The sequence below is a fragment of the Scardinius erythrophthalmus genome, assembly GCF_964197995.2.
Source record: "Scardinius erythrophthalmus genome assembly, chromosome: 11".
NCBI lineage: Eukaryota > Metazoa > Chordata > Actinopteri > Cypriniformes > Leuciscidae > Scardinius > Scardinius erythrophthalmus.
The window spans coordinates 38,504,229-38,525,373 of record NC_138231.1 but is presented as its reverse complement, the minus strand read 5'-3'; the positions used below and the strand labels follow the sequence as shown (position 1 = coordinate 38,525,373).

Here is a 21,145-nt window from a genome sequence, read left to right as displayed (position 1 = left end):
GTTTTGGAATGTGTGCTTTCCATCTGCCTCCCTGTAAACTTTCACCTAGAAATATCCACCAGATATCCTCTTAAATTAAGTTCTCAAGTTTGCTACTGCCAAGTGCCTGTAAACAGTGGAGAAGGAATAAGCAACCATTTTTGTGATATTAGGTCAGTGACGAAAAAGAGAGATGACTCTGATTACTTATTCTAAAAAAATAAGAATAACAGGTTATCTTGACATCACTTTCTTTAATCTATATTAATTATATATATATATATATATATAGAAAGAGAGAGAGAGACAAAAATTAGATTTCAAATAAATTATGTTCTTTTGAACTTTCTATTTATCAAAGAATCCTGTAACAAAGTATTACGGTTTCCAAATAGAAAAGAAGCACAGCTATTTTAAGGCATGTTCACTCTGGCGTCCACAACAGCAGAAGATAACGTTCTGGTTTTTTTCTAACTGTGCCCTGTATGCTGTTTTGTTGCCTGGTGCTTTAAATGCTTGAGCTCTTTAAAGCAGGATATATTCTGATTGGCTAAAAAAAATGTTCTGAAAGTGATTCCAACTAAATGTTTTCTCTGTGCCATTAAAGTTTTGGTGTGGACTCTGCTATTCTTTTATATTTAGAACGATTTTCAGAACTATATCTTTATCATTATCGTTATAGTTATCGTCCTTGGTGTGAGCGGGCCTTTAAACGTTAAAATTCCATTTAATTTGAACACCAAATTATCAGATTTCTGAAGACACTGAAAACTGTAAGAATATTTAAGTTTTTTTACTGTTTTTACTGTGTTTTCGATCAAATAAATGCAGCCTTGGTGAGCATAAGAAAGTTCTTTCAAAAACATAAAAAAAATCTTAACGACCCCGAACACTAGTGTATATATTGTATTAATACAGGTTTTTTCATACATCATCAGCTGTCATAAAAATCTACATGATCTTTTTGAATGGCACTGACATAGTTTAAAGACTTGGCGGAATAATAATTGTAGCAATACGCCATTTCCTCAAAGATTAAACAGAGATTATGTTAATCTTCAGCGCTCGATTTCATGAGAGCTATTATGGATATCATTGTCTAAGTCTGTGGAAGCGGATGTTGATGTGTTAACCTAGCGCTCTGCTCACATTACCTCACCAGCAGTTAGATGATCTGAAAGGCTGGGCCAATAGACTATAGATGTTCTTCCAGTCAAACCGGCTCTTTCGGCTGTTAAGATAAGCGGGGTGAGAGAGCTTGTAAAGCTGGTCAGACGAGCACTCGCTTTGTTAACAAAACTTAAGCCTTGTGCAGGCTTCATTTCAAATCAAGTCTACATCTATCAATGACCTTTGGTCTGGATAAACTCACATTAAGAGCCACAGTTAGCCTCTTCGTGGCTTGGTTAAATTACATTTGTGAGGCTGCTGAACTCCCAGTCTTACATTTTTAAAAGTTATCTTCTAGAATTTATGAGGAAATCATTTTGGTTTTGTAAATGTCAACAAGTTTTCAAAAAAGGAACAGTGTTATAGACTAGTTTGGGTATATTGGTGCTTCCAAAAAATCCATGTCAGTGGAATTTTCCCCCATCATTTTTACAATGAAAGGTGTGCAAACCTTTTTTTTTTTTAACTCTGATGGGTCCCATTCCATCAGATTGAGTAAGCAAGAACCAGTCACGTTCAAACGTTTATGTCATTGGAAAACACAGCTGACCCACATGCCTGTCTTGAATGCATTGCATTCTTGCAGTAATACTACCATTAGAGCTGACAAATGATAACACAGATGTCTGACAAAGAATTCTGTGACTCTTGAATGAGTTTCTTTCTTTTCTTAGCTCAGTGTCAAGAACTTAATCTTACTTTGAATTTATCCATTGTAAGAAATCTATTCCACTACATTTCATGGGATCTTTAGGCAAGATTAACAGCAGTAATCATAATTGATAGCACAACAGATTGTGGCAGTTCATAAGGGTGTAAACGACGTGGTGACAAAAATCAGGATAGATTTTAATCAAGATTTCTAGAGTGCTGTTGTATCCACCTTATTTTCTGTGAACGTGCAAAACTTCAGATTCTTTAGGCAAATTACTAAAATAAAGTGCAGTAAACGATAAAACTATTAATTCTCACTACAAACCAGTGTGATGACAATTAAAATAATAGGATAACAAATACCAGTTTTCAGTTTCAAGCAGCATAAAAGACTGGAAGTGGCTGAACCAGTCGTGCACATTCAAGTTAAAGATGGTCACACCAACTCTTACTTGGAAGTTGGATGACAAGCATGTCATGTAGAATACGTTGAAATAAGGTACTCTCCATTGCATTTGTAAGGTTTCTTATTTTGAATGATTGAGGGACAGTGATGATGTTCTCATCAGCCAATGATCGTGTCACTCAACACGCCTCAGCAAGCGTGTGAGAATTTATGCGACTTGATGCACCATTAGTAAACGTGTTCTGATGTCAGCATGTCTTCCCTTTTCGGTACTGGCTTGGGTGGTTGGGAAGTGTGGGATACTGTTGGTTGTTGTTGTCATCTTGTCCTTACTTGCAGTTGCGCCTCTTAGTTGGCTCGTGTGGCTGCACCCCCACCCCTACATAGAAAGTGTGAGAAAGGCACCGCCTTCTGATTCTCACCCTTGATGGACCTATCATAATTAATTAACTTACCTTAAGAGAGGCATCTCATCAGTGCAATAAAGATATTGATATTTCTGGAACTTAATAGTGTCCCAGGTTTTATTTTATAATCCATTGAAATATGACTGTATGTGTCTATGACTCTCTTCCCAAATCTAATGACCTTCCAAGCATCTTATCATCTCTATGGGCCACTATACATAAGCCATCCACCATGTTGGAACGGTCAAAGCCGGTCTGTGAACACTCGAGAGAAAGTTACCTGATGCATGATTATCTATATCTGCAATAGACTTCAGCAGTTGATTTTTGCTAAACTAACACAATACAACAAGACGAAGGAATCAGCTAACACAGCATTAAAAAGTTACCATAGTTTAAAAACATAGTTAATACATATACAAACACAAACCAACACATTCTCAAGAAAGGTTAGCTCATTTCTTCAGGAATTTAAATCTCAGTGGTTTCACAACTAGAAGCTGTGCAATTGTTGTGGCATCATTGATTCTTACCGTGAGTAACGACATGCTGACCGCTCCAAGATGGCTGACGTGTCTGGAGATGTGGAATGTGGCATCTATGTATACATATCTATGGCCTACCCTACCTTTAATAAAGCAATAGAAGTACATAGCACACAAATACTGGGTACAATATGCAGTTTTTAATAAGTATTTTTATTAAAAAATTTAAGCATTTCGGGTATTATTTTATAATATACTTATTATGTAATATACAGGGTTTAACAATGAAACTGAAACACAAAAGACCACAATAATTTGTTAGTATGGTGTAGGGCCTCCTTTTGCAGTACAGCATCAATTTGCCTTTGGAATGACATGAACAGTGGCCAGGTCATGTGATGCTGGTGGAAGAAAACGTTTTCTGGCTTCCTCCCAAACACCCCGAAGTGTCTTTAAAATATTTTGATCTGGTGTCTGGCAGGCCATAGGAGATGTTCAGCTTCCCTTTCATGTTCAACAATCATTCTGTCTTGCGGTGTGTATTCGTGTATTATCATGCTGATACGCACGGCACCCCCTTTCAGGATACAATGTTTGAACCATTAGGTGCAAATGATCCTCCAGAATGGTTCGGTAGTCTTTGGCAGTGATATTGCAGCCCAAACCATCACTGATCCACCCCCGTGTGTCAAGCCTCTTTGGGGCTTCTCCACACCAAAAATCCCACAGATGTGGGGAAGACAGTGAAGGTGGACTCAACAATACATACGTTTCATATTGTCCACAGCCCAAGATTTGGCACCGATTAAACCAACATTTGGCATTGGCACAAGTGACCAAATGTTTGGCTATAGCAGCCTGACCATGAATATCGACTCTGTGGAGCTCCAGACAAAAGTTTTGGTGGAAACAGGAGAGTCTTCACATTTAATTCTGCAGTGAGTTGGGCAGCTGTGGGTTTATATATTTTGGACACAATCCAGGTTAGTACCTGGACATCCCTTTCAGATAGCTTCCTCTTACATCGACAGTTACTCCTGTTGGATGTGGTTCGTCCTATGTGGAGGTATGCCAATATTACCCTGGATACCATTAAAGGAGAACTCCGGTCAATTTTAACATTGAGCTAATTTTTTGGTAAATTTGGAGTGCTGTCAGTACAGAGAACAACGACAAAAATCGGTGTTGCCTACACCGTGTTATCCTCTTTTTAAAATTTGCACCCTGTTGACTTCAATGGGGCAAGTACTAAACCTGCTTTTAGCCTCTTAACATCCTTGATGTGTCATTACAAGTGCACAGGTCATGTGAGTGATTCCTTCAGAGTGAACACGGTGAATCTGACTGCAGTAGATGTGAAAGATAATCGACAATCGACTACTATGGACTTCGACCGAAAACAGGAAATAAATACAGGTATGTGCGCTGGCCGAATTAACTTCATTTTTATTCATATCTTTCTGCAGTCAGATTCACCGTGTTCACTCTGAAGGAATCACTCACATTGGCTGTGCACTTGTAATGACACATCAAGGAAGTTAAGAGGCTAAAAGCAGGTTTAAAACTTGCCCCATTGAAGTCAATAGGGTGCAAATTTTAAAAAGAGGATAACACGGTGTAGGCAACACCGATTTTTGTCGTTGTTCTCTGTATTGACAGCACTCCAAATTTACAAAAAAATGAGCTCAATGTTAAAATTGACCGGAGTTCTCCTTTAAAGCTCCCGATACAACACAAAAACTTGCTGTCCTAGTCACAGATGAGCCAGTGTGATGCGCACCAACAATTTGTCCTCTTTTGAACTCTAATATGTCTCCCGTTATGTTGTGTGGATTGCAATATTTTATACAGCTGTTTTATTGCTCAGCTAATTCAACCTTCACACTCTGCTTTTACTGATGGAATGTAAAATCAGTGAAGATTGGCCACCATATATAGGCGTGAAACCTCCAACCCAGTATATCAGCCAGTGTTTCAGTTTTATTGTCCAACCCTTGTATACTGAATGAATTATGAGTGTATTTAATGATTTATAATTATAGTATATAAATATAGTATTTGTGCATTCTGGGATTGTTGTCTCTGCAAGGAAAACATGATGATGTTTTAAAATTTGTCAAATTATAATTTCCTGTTGGAACAGAAGTCGTCTCTGAATTGCACATTAAAAGGCTGCCTATACGTAGATGGTTCACTTTTGGAACAGGACCTGTGCAGTCAGAGATATTTTGAAAGAATGAATGGAAATCAAAATACAGTAAAGTGAAATGTCAGCATGTAACACTGTGTCATGATTGCATCTTTGTGTTTATGTTGACCAAAATTGATCGTTTGTTGGTCAGACTCAGCAGATCGTTGCTCAATGGGTTTCAAAAGGTCAAACTATAAGAGTGACATGTCAATGGTATAAGAACAGCGCAATTGATTTAGTTCAATGGTCAAAATGATACCATCACATTGAACAGTCCAATCAAGGCTTATTTCAAATCTTTGAAGTCATTATCAGCTCATCAGTATTGTGAAAGGGGACCAGTTTGAGGATCAGAGTGGCACGATTTCTTTGAAGACAGACATTGGTGATGCACGGAAAGACATTTAGTAGCTGATGAACTGTCATTCACTTATGAAACAATCCATCATCATGGACATTATCAAGCAATCTGTGTTCACAGGATCACATGACTGCTTACCAGTTATCTGTCAGTTCAACCAGGAACAGCTTTAACAGGGTTCTGTCTTACAGTACATGTGTGAGAACTGAAACCATAACAGCTTATAAGCCACACACCCGAAACTGGGGATGAATCAAATAAACATGACAGTCAGTGTGGGAGTGTGTAACGTTATTACCTACAGGCAGTTCTGTAGACAACAGCTGTGAGCCAAGTAGAAGCCCTCGAGCTGTCCGTTATCACAACTTTTATTTTCCTGATCAACACTTTCCTCCTGCTCGGGGGATCTTCTCCACAACAATATGTGCTGTAATTACAAAGATTCATATAAGTTTGAAAGAAAACATCACTTAACTTAATTTAATTTCATGAAGACAGTTTATCAGTGTCAATGTGTAAATCTAATTTTAAAACATAAAAACTACTACTACTAAAAACTATCACTACTATTGTTCATACTTAGGGATTAGAACAAAAAGTATTCCATTTGGCTATTAACTTTTACCACAAAATTTGTGCTATGGACATTAATGATAACTCAAATCATGTTTATCATTGAGAGCAAGTATGCGTTTACTTTTTTAAGTTATCGTACTAACATTTTTTTAAATGGCAGATGATAAATTGGTCAGATAAATCCCATGGAGCCGGGCCACAATATTAGAGACTTGGGTGTTTTAAAACTAAACTAAACTAAACTAAACTAAACTAAACTAAACTAAACTAAACTAAACTAAACTAAACTAAACTAAACTAAACTAAACTAAACTAAACTAAATTCAATTCAATTCAATTCAATTCAATAAATAATAAAATAAAATACAGCATTTTGTCCACCAGACAATATATTTTCAAATTAACTACATGTCATTTAGCAACACAAGTTATCCAGTTTTTATTAATAATGATATTGTAATATCGATCTAGCTTACTGCAATGTGCAACAAGAGCCATACCAGCCACTACATAAAGTTATAAACTTTCAACACACTCATTCATGTTTTAACACAACATTTAACACAACGTGTTTTAGTATGATTGTTTTGACCAAGTAAAACAGCGCTGCGTTACCCCAAAATTTTATTTGTCAAATAAAATGACCTGTATGAGTTGGAATTCAGCACTTGTGGCTATTTCATTAGAATAAAATAATGTAAATTTAAGTAATCAAATGTAACTGTGACAAAGTTCAAGTTAAGGGAAGGAGGAGGTAGATGTTAAAGGTAAATTTTATCGTAAAAAAAAAACAAAAAAACGAAAAGAGCACTAGTGGTCGACTGCGGCATACTGTATAAGCAACATGTGTCATATGCGTTAATAAAACTTTAATACATTAGCTCATCCATGACCATGATTTCTGCCTGAGATTTCTGCATGGATCGCTTTCCATTGGATGAGGAGGTGAAGATGACAACTCCCATGATTGCACACTCATTAACTGCGTCATCAAGCTATACGCCATTTTTAATAAGCAACCTCTAACGAAACTTGCCTTTAATCTAAAATTAATATTAAAATTAAAACTGAAAATTGAAAATATAAAAATAAAATCTAACTAGAAATATGAATACTATTATAGAATATAAATAATCCTTAAATAATATTGATAGGTACCTAGCCAGAACATCCTATAAAAAACTTGAAATGCCCTAGCAATAGCATCATATGGTAAAAATCCCCCTGACACCTAAATCACCCCAGCTATCACTGAAAAAAATGATTTGTTGAATGTAATCAGTTTTTTTTTTAAAGTAAGTGGTTGCACACAATTGATTTTAGCTACATTTAAACAAATGCATTAAGTTGAACTCAAATTGATTAAGTTCAACTTAATGCATTTGTTTAAATGTTGCTAAAATCACAAGTTATGCACACAATGATTGATCAAATGCAAAAATGTAGTGGGTGAATTGGTGCTATTGTTACCATTTTGAAAGCACAAGATTCAAATGAAAATATAGTTAATGTAAGGAATACAATCTGCAAATAAGTCCTATTCATCATCTTGTCAGCCAATCAGCCTCTGGCAATAACAGTAACATGTGATTTAGCTGACCAGGAACAGGTCGGTCTGTGACTATGCACCTGTCTCCTCTCAGGAGGCCTGTAGGTAAATGTGACAGCAGTGAAACTGGCTGCGTGCCAGAAAAGGCACTAGTCAGTTTAGTCTGAGTCCTGGGAAAGGGGGCGGGCAAGAAACCTAACAAAGGGGTGAGTAACCGTTCCTTTAACCACAAAGTGAGATGAACACCTTTCCATTCATGGGAACCTAAACCTGTCAGGCCTGGCCTCTGTTGCTCAACATGTGGAAAGCGGTATCATGCTAGGCTCAAAAGCACAAATGCATCTTCAGGGAAATGTGGGTGTGTGTGAACATGGCTGAATTTACAAGTAGATTAGTTTAATTACTTCGTGTCAGGCTAATTATAGAAATTTGTTATTTCTTGCTTTCCTGTAGTTCCCTGCACTTTGGATTCAGTCCCTTATTTTAGTCGCCTACAAAACAGACTATAAATTGAATATAATTTCAGTTTTTAATTTATAATAAAATTAAATAATATAAAATAATTTAGAATTGCTCTGTACTGTATTGTTTGATTCCATTCATTCATACTGACTGTGGTCTAGCAAGCATGAGGTCATGCGTAATTTGATCTTTCATATTGTTAGGAGCGATAACACCTAATCTTGCCCTCATGATCCATATTGGTTCAATTCAATGCAGCATGAGAAATTAGTCAGATATTGTACAACTCATAGGATGCTCCTCGAGTCAAATGAGTAAAGCCCTACAGTGGAAGTGAGTCATTGTTTTTAGGCTTACCGCAATCTTTGTTGCAAAAAACATTTGCCCATGCATGACAATTTTGTTACGTGGCTTTGTCACTTAAACGGGTACTGACGTTAGCCATTATGGGCAATTCAACAAGACCGTTTAGTGTTTTAAGAGATCTGAGTTTAAAAGTATAAAAGTTCAGATTTGAACTAAAAAATGAAAGTTTGTCAAGGCTTTTTAAACGTTGATGACATCAACAAAAGTTTAAACATTTTAAAAAAGCTTTAAAGTTTGAATGCTATAAAAATAGAAGGGATTTTAGGGAGGTTTTGTTGATATTTTTATTTCTTTTCTTAAATCTTAGGCCTTAGAAATGTAGGGTTTTGGAAAAAAAAGTCAAGCCAGCATAATCTGAATTTCATTTTGAGGAGTTTGAAGAGTACAAACGACGGCAACAAGCCCTTTGTCTTCTATTTACACTTCAAGGGTACATGAGTGACATCCTCTCCCACATTCAGCTGAGCTCGGCTCAAAGTCACAGCATGAGACCTCGGAGCAGAGAACTGTGAGTTCACAATGTATTCATATTCCCTCAGTACCTGACACTTCCCTGTGTGTCTCATTTACACCCTCTGAAGATATTTGCAGAACCATTTGGGGTGCGTATTCAGATCTCTAACATTTGTTTGCCATGTCTATAATTTAGTAGCACATTGCATGTCCAAGCAAAGCAGTATTTCTTCTCAAAACCACAGGAAAATGTATTTAAACCTGTAAATATTTTAAATCACAATCAATTCACAAGTTCATTGTAATTAGAATGAAATTGGTGAAAGTAATAGTTTTATTCAGCAAGCATATGTTAAACTGATCAAAAGTGACAGGAAATATATTCATAAAGTTACAAAGGAATTCTATTTCAAATAAACGCTGCTCTTTTGAACTTTCTGCTCATCAAAGAACACTGAAAAAATGTATCACGGTTTCCATAAAAATATTAAGCAGCACAACTGTTTTCAACATGAATAATAATAAGAAATGTTTCTTGAGCAGCAAATCAGCATATCAGAAGTATTTTTGAAAGGTCATGTGACACTGAAGACAGCTTTAACGTCACAGGAATGAATGACATTTTGGTTATTTTGTATTAATATTTCACTATATAACTATTTTTTACTGTATTTATGACTCAATAAATGTAGCCCTGTTGAACATAAAAGACAAAAACATTAAAAACTCTAATTTCCTCGGTTTCACAGACAAGGCTTAAAGGGATAGTTCACCCAAAAATGAAAATTCTGTCATCATTTACTCTCCCTCAAGTTGTTCCAAGCCTGTATGATTTCCTTTCTTCTGCTAAACACAAAAGAAGATATTTTAAAGAAGGTTGGTAATTAAACAGTTGCTGGTCCCCATTGACTTCCATAGTATTTTTTTTCCTACTATGGAAGTCAATGGGGTCCATCAGTCGTTTAATTACCAACTTTCTTCAAAATATCTTCTTTTGTGTTCAGCAGAAGAAAGAAAGTCATACAGGTTTGGAACAACTTTAGGGTGAGTAAATGATGAGAGAATTTTCATTTTTGGGTGAACTATCCCTTTAAGCTAGTCCCTGACTACAGCACGGACATATTTTAAAATGCCTCAAGACGCAAATCAGTAATGTTTTTTTTCTAGTGCGTGTTTATAAAAGCTACTTAATGTCCTAATTGAACTAAGGCCTAATCCTGGCTTAATCGAAGCCCTGTCTGAGAAACCAGGTCACTGAATGATAGTGTAATTGCTTACATTACTGCTTAACTAAGCTCAGAAAAATCACTAGGAAACAATATTCAATTTCAGCATGTTATTTTCATTTATTTAATATTCAAGAGAAACATTTTAAGATTATGTAAATAAACACCTTTCACATATAACACTTAAAGCAGGATAAAAACAGAGGACCATTGTAAAAAAACAGCATTGGAAATGTATTTTGCCCTTTAAATTTATTTCTAGATGATGCAAAAAAACACTGAAGGAGAAGCTGTTTAAAAGTGCTGCTTGAATTTGATCAAAAGGCAAAACAGTAGAGAAGACAAACAGAAAAAATGTTGAAAGCGGTACATCCTTCTTGCCTGAGGCATCAAAACAAGAACAGTTAAAACTGTTAAAGCAGAACTGTTAAAAACAAACAGCATTTAAAAAAAAGATATATCTTCCACAAGAAGCACATTTATAACAAAGACAGCACTGTTTACTCTGTGAGAAGTACATGCTGTCAGTAAAAGATTAAAAAAAATAAACATAACCGAGCTACGGCTCCACAAAATGGGCTGGGCTGCTGTACTTTCATCGCTGTGTGCGTTCTCACAAGAGAGGACGCTAAACCCGTCTTAGGAAACCAGGAACAACCCTGCCAAATTTTCCCCAGATGTAGGAAACCATTTTCACACAAGCCTAATAATCTTATCTTGCCAATTTGCAAGACAATCCCCAGCTAAGATTTATCAGGAGGACAAGCTGAATCATTGTAAGCGTGATGTTGGATTTATTTGGTCACAAGCACCTAAAGAGGAGACAACTCACACATCAGCTTTAGTTTGGGGTGTCGCATATGAAAGAGTCTGTCTAAGTTGCGGCTGAGACAAAAGAGATAAGACAGATACCAACTCTTGTCCCCGCGACCATCAGAGACACATCCACGTGAGCGCCATTCAAGCTTTGAATAGGCAGCTAATCAGCTCATGCAAATTCACTCATTTACATATGGTGGGTGCTCTTTGTGAACAACAAATGATTTAAAGACAAGTTTTCTCTAATCCTTCTTCATAACAGGTCTATAAATCTTACAGCGTGTGTTACTTATACAGGTTGAACGATTGAAACGTTGCTTAAACGTTGTGTTGAGCAACGCAACAGCTCTCGAATTTCACTGGAACGTTTGCTGGGAAGCTCCACAGATCAAACAACTCCGCCCGTAAAATAAAGCTAAATGACCCTGGGTAAACACATTGTTCAAAATAAATTAATATCTCGTGTATAAACAGTTCACACATTTTGACCCACAGGGTCAGATAAAGCAGAAGAACTTCTTCCAGCTGCATTTGGAAAAAGCTTTAGCTCGTCTGTCCGACAGTCTCCGTTTTTTGACCTTCCTGGCCTTGTGTTTGATAGCCGCGAATATCGCCGCGTCGAAGGCCTCTTTCAGGTTCTTCTGGGTCAGGGCCGAACACTCCACATACTCGGTGGCCCTGATCTTCTCGGCGATGCTCCGTGCCCGCGAGCTGAACACGGGTTTGACATTGTATCTGTCCAAGTCTATGAGAACGTTAACGTCCAACAGAAGGTCTGACTGCGTTCCAACTAAAATGATGGGGGAGGATGGGTTACACGCACGAATCTCAGGGATCCATTTCTTGGTAATGTTCTGGAATGATGTGGGGTTAACCACACTGAAGCAGAGGAGGAAGACATCCGTGTGTGCGTAAGACAGAGATCTGAATTCATCAAATTCTTCCTGCAAGTCAAAGACAAAGATAGATAAGAACTCTTGACAAAGTGAACAGACTTTTGTGTAACGTTTTTTTAAACGACACTTTATTTTGTAAAACTTTGAAAGATTTACACTTTACAGACGTTTGAACAAAGTTTACACTTTAAAGACTTTTAAACTGAGTTTACACTTAAAGACTTTTAAACTGACTTTACACTTTGCTGCCTAAAATTAAGTACAATCAACTTGGGTGTTTAAGTCATTTCAACTTAAATTACACTAAACAGACTTAAAATATGAGTTGAATCTTGTATAACTTGCTTAACTTCTTTTGATGAGTTAAAGCAACGTAAAAACATATGTTGTCATAACTTTATTGATCATATATGTTTTACAGTGTACATACTTTTCAACAAAGTTTACACTTTACAGACTTGTACAGAAATGTTAACCAATTTTGTTTTTACATTTACCAGACACTAAACGGTTTAGATGAAACTGTTCAATTACCTGACCAGCCGTATCCATCAACTGAATCCGCACAGGGGTCCCATCTACCTGAACCTGTCCTGAATAACCAGAAGTTAAAAAAAATTATTAAAAAAAAGTCAAGTTTTCATCCTCACGATCATTAATTATTGTAAATTAACCACCAGAAGGGGTCAAAGATCATACACTTACCCGAGAAGACGTCAAAAGCCGTCTGTTTGTAATCCGTGGGGTATCCATTGGTGGTGTAGCTGACAATCATACTAGTCTTCCCAACCGCACCATCCCCAACCATCATACAGCTGATCGCAGGCTCCAGCGCGTCGTCCTGCTCCAAGCACACCGACGGAACTCTTGACTCGTGGTAAAAGTAATCCATTTGAGGTGGCATGTCCAACAATTAAAGCCAAGAAGAAACGTCTTCAGGAAAACTTTTTAAACTCCACAGTATTGATTGGCGTCTTTGTTGAGACTGATGAGTGACTCATTACTTTCTCAACTCAAAAGCTGAATTGACTCTCACTGTGATATGTGACGGGACCTCTCTCTGCCTTTTGAATCAGCTTGACTTTGCATAGCCACGCCCACCGCAGTCACGGGCCTCAATGGAAAGGACACAAATCTTTGGTTTGAACACACAGATAAGCCATTAATGATTCGTTAACGATTTTAATCCCAAATGAATCTCAATGTACGAGCCTTTTCTAAGAGTAAAAAAAAAGACTCTTTAAATATTAAATGCATCCATGGTCATTTAAATAGAATGTTAAAATAGAGACAGTCTGCATTTTCATTTTTATTTAACAAAATTTGCAACAAAATAAATAAATAAATATTTATAATTTTAGACCACTGTTTTTGGGTTTGGATGTTGGACTGCCATGCTAGAGTAAGAAATAAATCAGAATAAAAAAAATAAAAAAGTAGCACAAAAATAAACAACACAAATTAAGCATAATCCCAATCATTTCTTACACTGACAATCCTTAACAAAACAGCGCCACCACGTGGACAGATAAAGAACAGCAGGGATGTTTCTATCATTGTAATCACATGATATTCATCAGCTGACCAAGACAGCAATGCACACAACATAGATCGGCCTTTCAGTGCTGTCATTATTGATAGATAAAATATAATTTGAAGCTCAGTTAGTTTTGTTTTATATCTTTATTTGGTCACTTTTATATTTTATTTTGCACACAACGGGGACATTGGCAGTAAAAACAGCCTTTGAACAGGACGTTTAGCTCACATGCTAGCGTGTTATGGCTGGGAACAGTTGGTAGAGATACTTTACATCTTTACCTGCAATGTAAACACAGGTTCAGTATTTAGTGTAAGTACTGTAGTTTTGTGAATATTTGATCATTTGCAATGGCATCTATTCTGGATCAATATGAAGATTCTCAGAATATCCGTCAACACAGCCGTGTGTCAGCAGCCAACATCGGGATTACTCATTCAGGTACAACCCTGCACAATTTAGGATATGATTTGGGGACGTTGTGGTATTTACATGAACTTTTTCGTTCACAGGGTTTGTGAATGTAAGGCTAGAAGAAGAGAAACCCATTTTCAACAAGCAGCGCATCGACTTCTCACCTCCCGAAAAAATCAACCACTTCTCAGTGTGCAACAACCAGCTATGCATGAGTCTGGGGAAGGACACCCTGCTGAGGTAAAGCTGCCATTTCTAGAGACTGTGTTATCAACAGCTGTTTAATTGGGACATTATGTACATGCAATGAGTGATTAATGTGTAATGTAATGTCTGAAGACTGGTGAAAGGACTAAGCAGTGAGGATGTGGACAATGCAATGCTCTTTGAAATGCATATCGAATCTGCTGGATAGGATAAAAATCACTTAATCTGCCTTTTATTTGTGTTAGTGTACTTAATCAACTTTTAATTTACTGATTTGCATTACATATGGCCTTAACATAAATAGGATTGATTCCTATTTAAGCAGCATTTAGAATCTTGTAATGTGTTGACATACACATTGCTTTTCAGAATTGATCTTGGAAAACCTGATCAGCCAAATCAGATTGAACTGGGAAGAAAGGATGATGGCAAAGTGCACAAACTTTTCCTGGATCCTACAGGTAATCACGTGTCGATGTTCACACCTTGTTGTAGGAGGATTTAAATGCATTCGGGACATCTATTAGATAGATGTCATTATTAGGCCCATAAGTGATTGGATTTCCCTTGAAATTAGAATGACAAAAGAAGCATCAAGCATCCCAAAGTATCTTAACAGATGTGAACTGAGGACAACATATATTTTCAAATTTTTTATATAAATATTTGGAAACACAAGGATAAACTCGCATAAATGTAATGCGCTTTTGATATGATTTTTTTTACATCGTGTAAAGCTTTCCAGTGCCTGTCATTGAGAGAAACAAATGCTCTGTTTACAACTTGTAATAAGCTCCGTCTCAGGTGATCCGATCACAAATGGTCATTTTAGACACACCGTTTACACCTGTAATAACATGCATTTTCCACGTTAAGTCCAATATTATATAATATATGCTTTTAATTCAAAGTAAATGATAAATGTAAATTTATACATGTAAATATAAAATTATAATGTCATAAGTTATTTTGATTAGAGGGTTACTTTTGTTTATTGCCGTAACCAGCAAAGTTTAAAGCATCTGTTTGGCTAAATGGTTGATTGACAGGTGAATAGGCTTGTCAACTTGGTCATTTTGGTCTAAATGCTTGATTTATTATTTTTCATTTATTTATTTCATTAGTTATTTATTTATTTTAGCTAGTCTTTTTTGTGTGCATAAAAACACATTACATATAAAAAAAAATGATTTATATAAAATAGGAATAATATTAAATAGAAATATTACTTTTTAAAATGTCTACATTTATAAACCAGAGAAATGCTACATTTATAAACGTAAATATAGAATTATACATTAAAAAAAAATTGTTTAAAAAAAGACAATTTGGCACAGGGATGGTTTAGGCTCATCAGATGGATTAGTTTTAGCAATCCAAATGTGATATCAGATGCATTTCTACCTCCTTAAGTGGTTTCAGTGATCGAATCACAGAACATTTTGAACCCCATTTACACTTGTTTTTAGCACTGATCATTTGCAATGGCATTTGTTATTCATGGTGATTTCACCTGAAATGAATCTTAATATCAGGTGGAAACCGGATCAGAAGCTCAGGCCTGGCTTTTTAAAACATGTAATTCATTGTTGATCTGCTTAAAATACTTTCTTTTTAATGCAGCCTGTAAAATGACATTTTCTCAATTATCTTACAGGGTCACATTTAGTCATCAGCCTCACCACAAACGAATGTGTATACCTAAACAGAAACACTCAGAAGGTCCGAAGTCTATCACGATGGAGAGGCCACCTGATTGAAAGCATAGGTTGGAACAAATTAATTGGCTCCGAGACCAACACCGGGCCGATTCTGGTCGGCACCAGCCAAGGAATCATCTTTGAAGCGGAGATTTCTGCCTCAGAGGGCAGTCTGTTCAACACCAACCCAGACCAGTTCTTCAGACAGGTTCATTCCCTGGAGGAGGATGGCAAGCCAGCTCCGGTTTGTTGCCTCGAAGTGGAACGTGGCTTGGAATCCAAGTACTTCATCGTTGCGACCACACGAAAACGGCTGTTCCAGTTTGTAGGAAAGCTGGCGGAGGGATCTGAGCAGCAGGGGTTCAGCTCCATCTTTGCTCAGAACCAGGATCTCCTACCTAGCTTCCAGGAGTTTCCTGTCAATATGGGCTACAGTGAGATTACATTCTACACGTCAAAGCTGCGCAGTTGCCCCAAGAGCTTCGCATGGATGATGGGCAACGGGGTTTTGTATGGACAGCTGGACTACGTGCGGCCCGACTCTCTCCTCAGTGACGTTCAAGTGTGGGAATACACACCGGACATTGATTTAAACTTTGTCAAGCCCATCTCTATAGTACTCACCCAGTTTCACTTCCTGCTGCTGCTTCCTGACCGTGTCAGGGGTATCTGCACTCTGAACGGACAGGTTGTACATGAAGATGTGTTTCCAGATAAGTTCGGCACCCTAAAGAAGATGATCAAAGATCCCGTCACGGGGCTCGTGTGGATCTACACAGAGAAAGCCGTGTTTCGCTACCACATCCAGAGAGAGGCGCGGGACGTTTGGCAGATGTACATGAACATGAATAAGTTTGATCTGGCGAAAGAGTACTGCAAAGACCGACCAGAATGCCTAGACATGGTGCTTGCCAAGGAGGCGGAGCACTGCTTCCAGAACAAGCGCTACCTGGAGAGCGCCAAATGCTATGCGCTCACTCAGAATTACTTTGAGGAGATTGCGCTGAAGTTCATTGAGGCCAAGCAGGAGGAGGCCTTGAAAGAGTTTTTGATTAAGAAGCTGATCAGCTTGAAGCCCAGTGAGAAGACTCAGATCACTCTGCTGGTGACCTGGCTGACTGAACTCTATCTGAACCGGCTCGGTCAGCTGGAGGCCGACGACGGCAAACAACACCTCTTTCTAGAGACCCGGGAAGAGTTCCGCACCTTTCTTAAAAGCCCCAAACATAAAGATTGCTTCTACAACAATCGCAGCACCATCTACGACCTGCTCGCTAGCCACGGCGACGTGGATAACATGGTGTATTTCTCGGTCATCATGCAAGATTATGAGCGTGTCGTGTCTCATTACTGCCAGCATGATGACTACAGTGCAGCTTTAGATGTTCTCTCCAAACACTGCGACGACAAGCTCTTCTACAAGTTCTCTCCGGTCCTCATGCAGCACATCCCCAAAAAGGTGGTCGACGCGTGGATTCAGATGGGAAACCGATTGGATCCGAAGAATCTGATCCCAGCCCTGGTGAACTACAGCCAGATGGGCAGCATGCAGCAGATAACTGAGACCATCCGGTACATGGAGTTCTGTGTGTATGAGCTGGACGTCAAAGACGAGGCCATTCACAATTACTTACTGTCGCTTTATGCCAAACACAAGCCAGATGCCCTGTTATGGTATCTTGAACAAGCTGGAACCCACGTCACTGACATCCACTACGACTTAAAATATGCCTTGCGCCTTTGTGCCGAACATGGCTACCTGCAGGCCTGCGTCTTGGTCTACAAGATTATGGAGCTATATGAGGAAGCGGTGGATCTAGCTCTGCAAGTATGTGTGCTTTGACATTCTTTTTTCAGTTCTGTTTAAGAGGCAATCACTTAGAAGTGTGTCCACGATAAAGAAAAGGAAAAATCTTTTTAAGGCCCTGTTTACTCCTGATATTAAGATGCAATCTTTCGATCTAATGGACAAAATACGTAAATTGCATAGAACCTGCATTACATTTTTTCTTTTACAATAACCTGTTATACTCGGATGTACGTTGTTTTCTTGTGATCTTTGCAGTTTTTTTTTCAAAACGTTTACATATATATATATATATATATATATATATATATATATATATATATATATATATATATATATATATTTTTTTTTTTTTTACATTTATATATAATATATATATATATATATATATATATATATACACACACAGTGCAATGCATAAGTGAATACACCCATGCTAAAGTTGACTAAAAAGAGGAATAAAAAAATCATATTTTGGAAATTGAACGTAATGCCTTAATTAAAAAAAATAGGAAAAATCCAACCTTTAAGGACACCAATTTTCTTTGAATTAAAATAGCCCCACATCATCACATAGCCTTCACCATACCTAGAGATTGGCATGGTTTTATTTCAGTTAGCCTAATAGCTAGTTTGATTTGCATTGAGAGATGATCTTATGGAAAGTACCCCATGCCAATCTCTAGGTATGGTGAAGGCTATGTGATGATGTGGGGCTATTTTAATTCCAAAGGCCAAGGGAACTTTATCAGGATGCATAGTATCCTAAATTAAAAACAAAACAAAAAAAAATTAAAAATAAAAATCTGCCTGCCTTTATGGGAATTTAACATAGGGGTGTTCTAACTTATGCACCATGTATTTTAAGGAAGAACATTTATTTATTTACGAAACATTATTCATTCACAAAGAAAATTGGTGTCCTTAAAGGTTGGATTTTTCCTAATTTTTTAAATTAAGGCATTACGTTCAATTTCCAAAATATGATTTTTTATTCCTCTTTTTAGTCAACTTTAGCAATGGTGTATTCACTTATGCATTGCACTGTATATATATATATATATACATACATACATATAAATTAAAAAAAACATTATTTTATTTAATTTTAATTTAATTTATTAATTCATAAATATTGTGTTTTTGGGGAGTTGCACCGCATAGCATTTTACAACCTGATCTAGCCAAATTATCTGTAATTTTCAAAGTCATGAGGGTCTGCAGGAGCCCTCTCTATGATATTATTTTCAAATATTAATAAACAATATTAAAGGGTTAGTTCACCCAAAAATGAAAATTCTGTCAGTAATTACTCACCCTCATGTTGTTCCAACCATGTAAGTCTTTCGTTCATCTTCGGAACACAAATTAAGATATTTTTGATGAAATCTGACAGAATTTTGACTCCTCCATAGGCTTCCAGTGTGACCGAAACTCACCGGCCCAGAATAGTTATTAAAACATCGTTAAAATAGTCCAAGTAACTACAGTGGCACTACATTAAGTTTATCATGCGACGAGAATACTTTTTGTGCGCAAAAACAAACAAAAATAACGACTTTATTCCACTTTTCATTTCCTTCTCTCTGGGCCTCGTAGTGTTTTTGCGCTGCGCGTCTGTGTTGCACGTCATCACGCAACACACACATGACCGGCGTCGGCCAATAGTGAGCCTACGTGGTGACGTGTAACACAGACGCGCTACGCATTGTGCGCAAAAAGACTACGCGAACCAACTAGAGGCCCAGAGAGAAGGAAATGAAAAGTGGAATAAAGTCGTTATTTTTATTTGTTTTTGCGCACAGAAAGTATTCTCGTCGCTTGATATACTTAAGATTGAGCCACTGGAGTCACTTGGACTATATTAACGATCTCTTTAATAACTTTTCTGGGCCAGCAAGTTTCGGTCACATAGAAGCCTATGGAGGAGTGAAACATGGCTCAGATTTCATCAAAAATATCTTAATTTGTGTTCCGAAGATGAACGAAGGTCTGACAGAATTTTAATTTTTGGGTGAACTAACCCTTTAATATTTTTTTCTTCTTCTAGGAATCAATTATTTTTAAGAATTTTATTCTTTAAATGAAAATGTTTTTCCTTCATTATGATATCATGTTTTTTCACCCAATTTTTTTTATATTCCCCCCCCCCCCAACACTATCAAATTGGGTTTTAACAAAAAAATGAAACATTCTAATCATAGAAGCGGTGTCAAGTCATTGCATGTATGAATTGCATTTTAATGTGTTTTTGAATTAGTTAATAGATTTACCATTGACCATTAAAACCATCTATATTGGGATAATGTTTGGGATATTTTTTTTTTTTTTTTATAATCATGTCTCTGTTTAACCCTTTAGGTGGATGTAGATTTGGCCAAGTCTTGTGCTGACCTTCCAGAGGATGATGAGGAGTTGAGAAAGAAGCTGTGGCTGAAGATTGCTCGTCATGTGGTCCAGGAGGAGAAAGATGTCAAGAAAGCCATGAACTGTCTGTCTAGCTGCAACCTGCTTAAGATTGAGGACATCTTGCCTTTCTTTCCAGACTTTGTTACAATAGACCACTTCAAGGAGGCAATTTGCAACTCCCTGGAAGAGTACAACCAACACATCGAGGAGCTGAAACAAGAAATGGAGGAGGCCACAGAAAGTGCCAAACGTATCCGTGATGACATCCAGGAGATGAGGAACAAGTACGGAGTGGTGGAGTCTCAGGAAAAATGTGCCACTTGTGATTTCCCCTTGCTCAACCGACCTTTCTATCTCTTCCTGTGTGGACACATGTTCCATTATGATTGCCTCTTTCAGGAAGTCATTCCTCACCTCTCTGCCTATAAGCAGAATAAATTGGAGGAGCTTCAGAAGAAGCTGGCAGCGACTACACAGACCACCAAATCCAGGCACAAGCCCAAAGAGGAGGATACAGTCAGCTTAGGCAAGGGCCAGGGAAGCAGAGAGCAGATCAAGTCAGATATTGATGACATCATAGCGTGTGAGTGTGTGTACTGCGGTGAGCTGATGATCAAATCCATCGACAAGCCATTCATAGATCCACCGAAGTTTGATCAAGAGATGTCCAGCTGGCTCTGAAGGACACATTTCTGCATGAGTTCGTCTGAGGGCTGCACAATAAAACCTATCTAAGGCTCTATGATTTAAATTGTACATATGCTGAAAAAAGTTAACCATTTGTGTATTGTGAAAATTGTATTTTGTTTTGAATTTTACATGCTATATGCTAAATGAATGAATATTAACATGCTTATGTTAACAGATATGTACTGTACAAATGGCCTTCTTTGATTTATATGTATGTTTGCTTCCATAGAGCAGTGGGCACTACAAAATTTAATATGCAATTGTTTTCATTTTGCTAAGTGAATTAATATCTTTTTAATGTACTGTAATGCAGCTAAATAAATAAATGCTATTTGACCAGGCTTTGTGTTATGATATGATATGATGTAATACAAAAAC

At 37.3% G+C, this 21,145-nt stretch overlaps 2 protein-coding genes across 2 annotated transcripts; one reads left to right on the top strand and one right to left on the bottom strand.

Annotated features, from left to right (window-relative positions):
* Positions 1-10,382: 10,382 nt before the first annotated feature.
* Positions 10,383-13,108, bottom strand: rhov (ras homolog family member V). Its single transcript, XM_081378556.1, has 3 exons — positions 12,706-13,108; positions 12,535-12,593; positions 10,383-12,048 (listed from the first exon to the last, which is right to left on the bottom strand). Exons 1-3 carry the CDS (start codon positions 12,902-12,904, stop codon positions 11,602-11,604), a joined length of 705 nt encoding a protein of 234 aa, XP_081234682.1. The 5' UTR covers positions 12,905-13,108; the 3' UTR covers positions 10,383-11,601.
* Positions 13,109-13,564: 456 nt separating this feature from the next.
* Positions 13,565-21,108, top strand: vps18 (VPS18 core subunit of CORVET and HOPS complexes). The gene is made up of 5 exons (XM_081378593.1): positions 13,565-13,981; positions 14,053-14,194; positions 14,531-14,622; positions 15,819-17,689; positions 20,030-21,108. The coding sequence occupies exons 1-5, from the start codon at positions 13,891-13,893 to the stop codon at positions 20,756-20,758; spliced, it is 2,925 nt and encodes a 974-aa protein (XP_081234719.1). The 5' UTR covers positions 13,565-13,890; the 3' UTR covers positions 20,759-21,108.
* Positions 21,109-21,145: the final 37 nt, after the last annotated feature.

Coding starts and splice junctions, on each gene's coding strand:
- rhov (XM_081378556.1), bottom strand. CDS start 12,904: ATGCCACCTCAAATGGATTACTTTTACCACGAGTCAAGAGTTCCGTCG. Junction 12,594..12,705: donor GGCTTTTGACGTCTTCTCGG/GTAAGTGTATGA, acceptor CTGGTTATTCAG/GACAGGTTCAGGTAGATGGG. Junction 12,049..12,534: donor TGATGGATACGGCTGGTCAG/GTAATTGAACAG, acceptor TTTGACTTGCAG/GAAGAATTTGATGAATTCAG.
- vps18 (XM_081378593.1), top strand. CDS start 13,891: ATGGCATCTATTCTGGATCAATATGAAGATTCTCAGAATATCCGTCAA. Junction 14,195..14,530: donor GGGAAGGACACCCTGCTGAG/GTAAAGCTGCCA, acceptor ATTGCTTTTCAG/AATTGATCTTGGAAAACCTG. Junction 17,690..20,029: donor CGGTGGATCTAGCTCTGCAA/GTATGTGTGCTT, acceptor TTAACCCTTTAG/GTGGATGTAGATTTGGCCAA.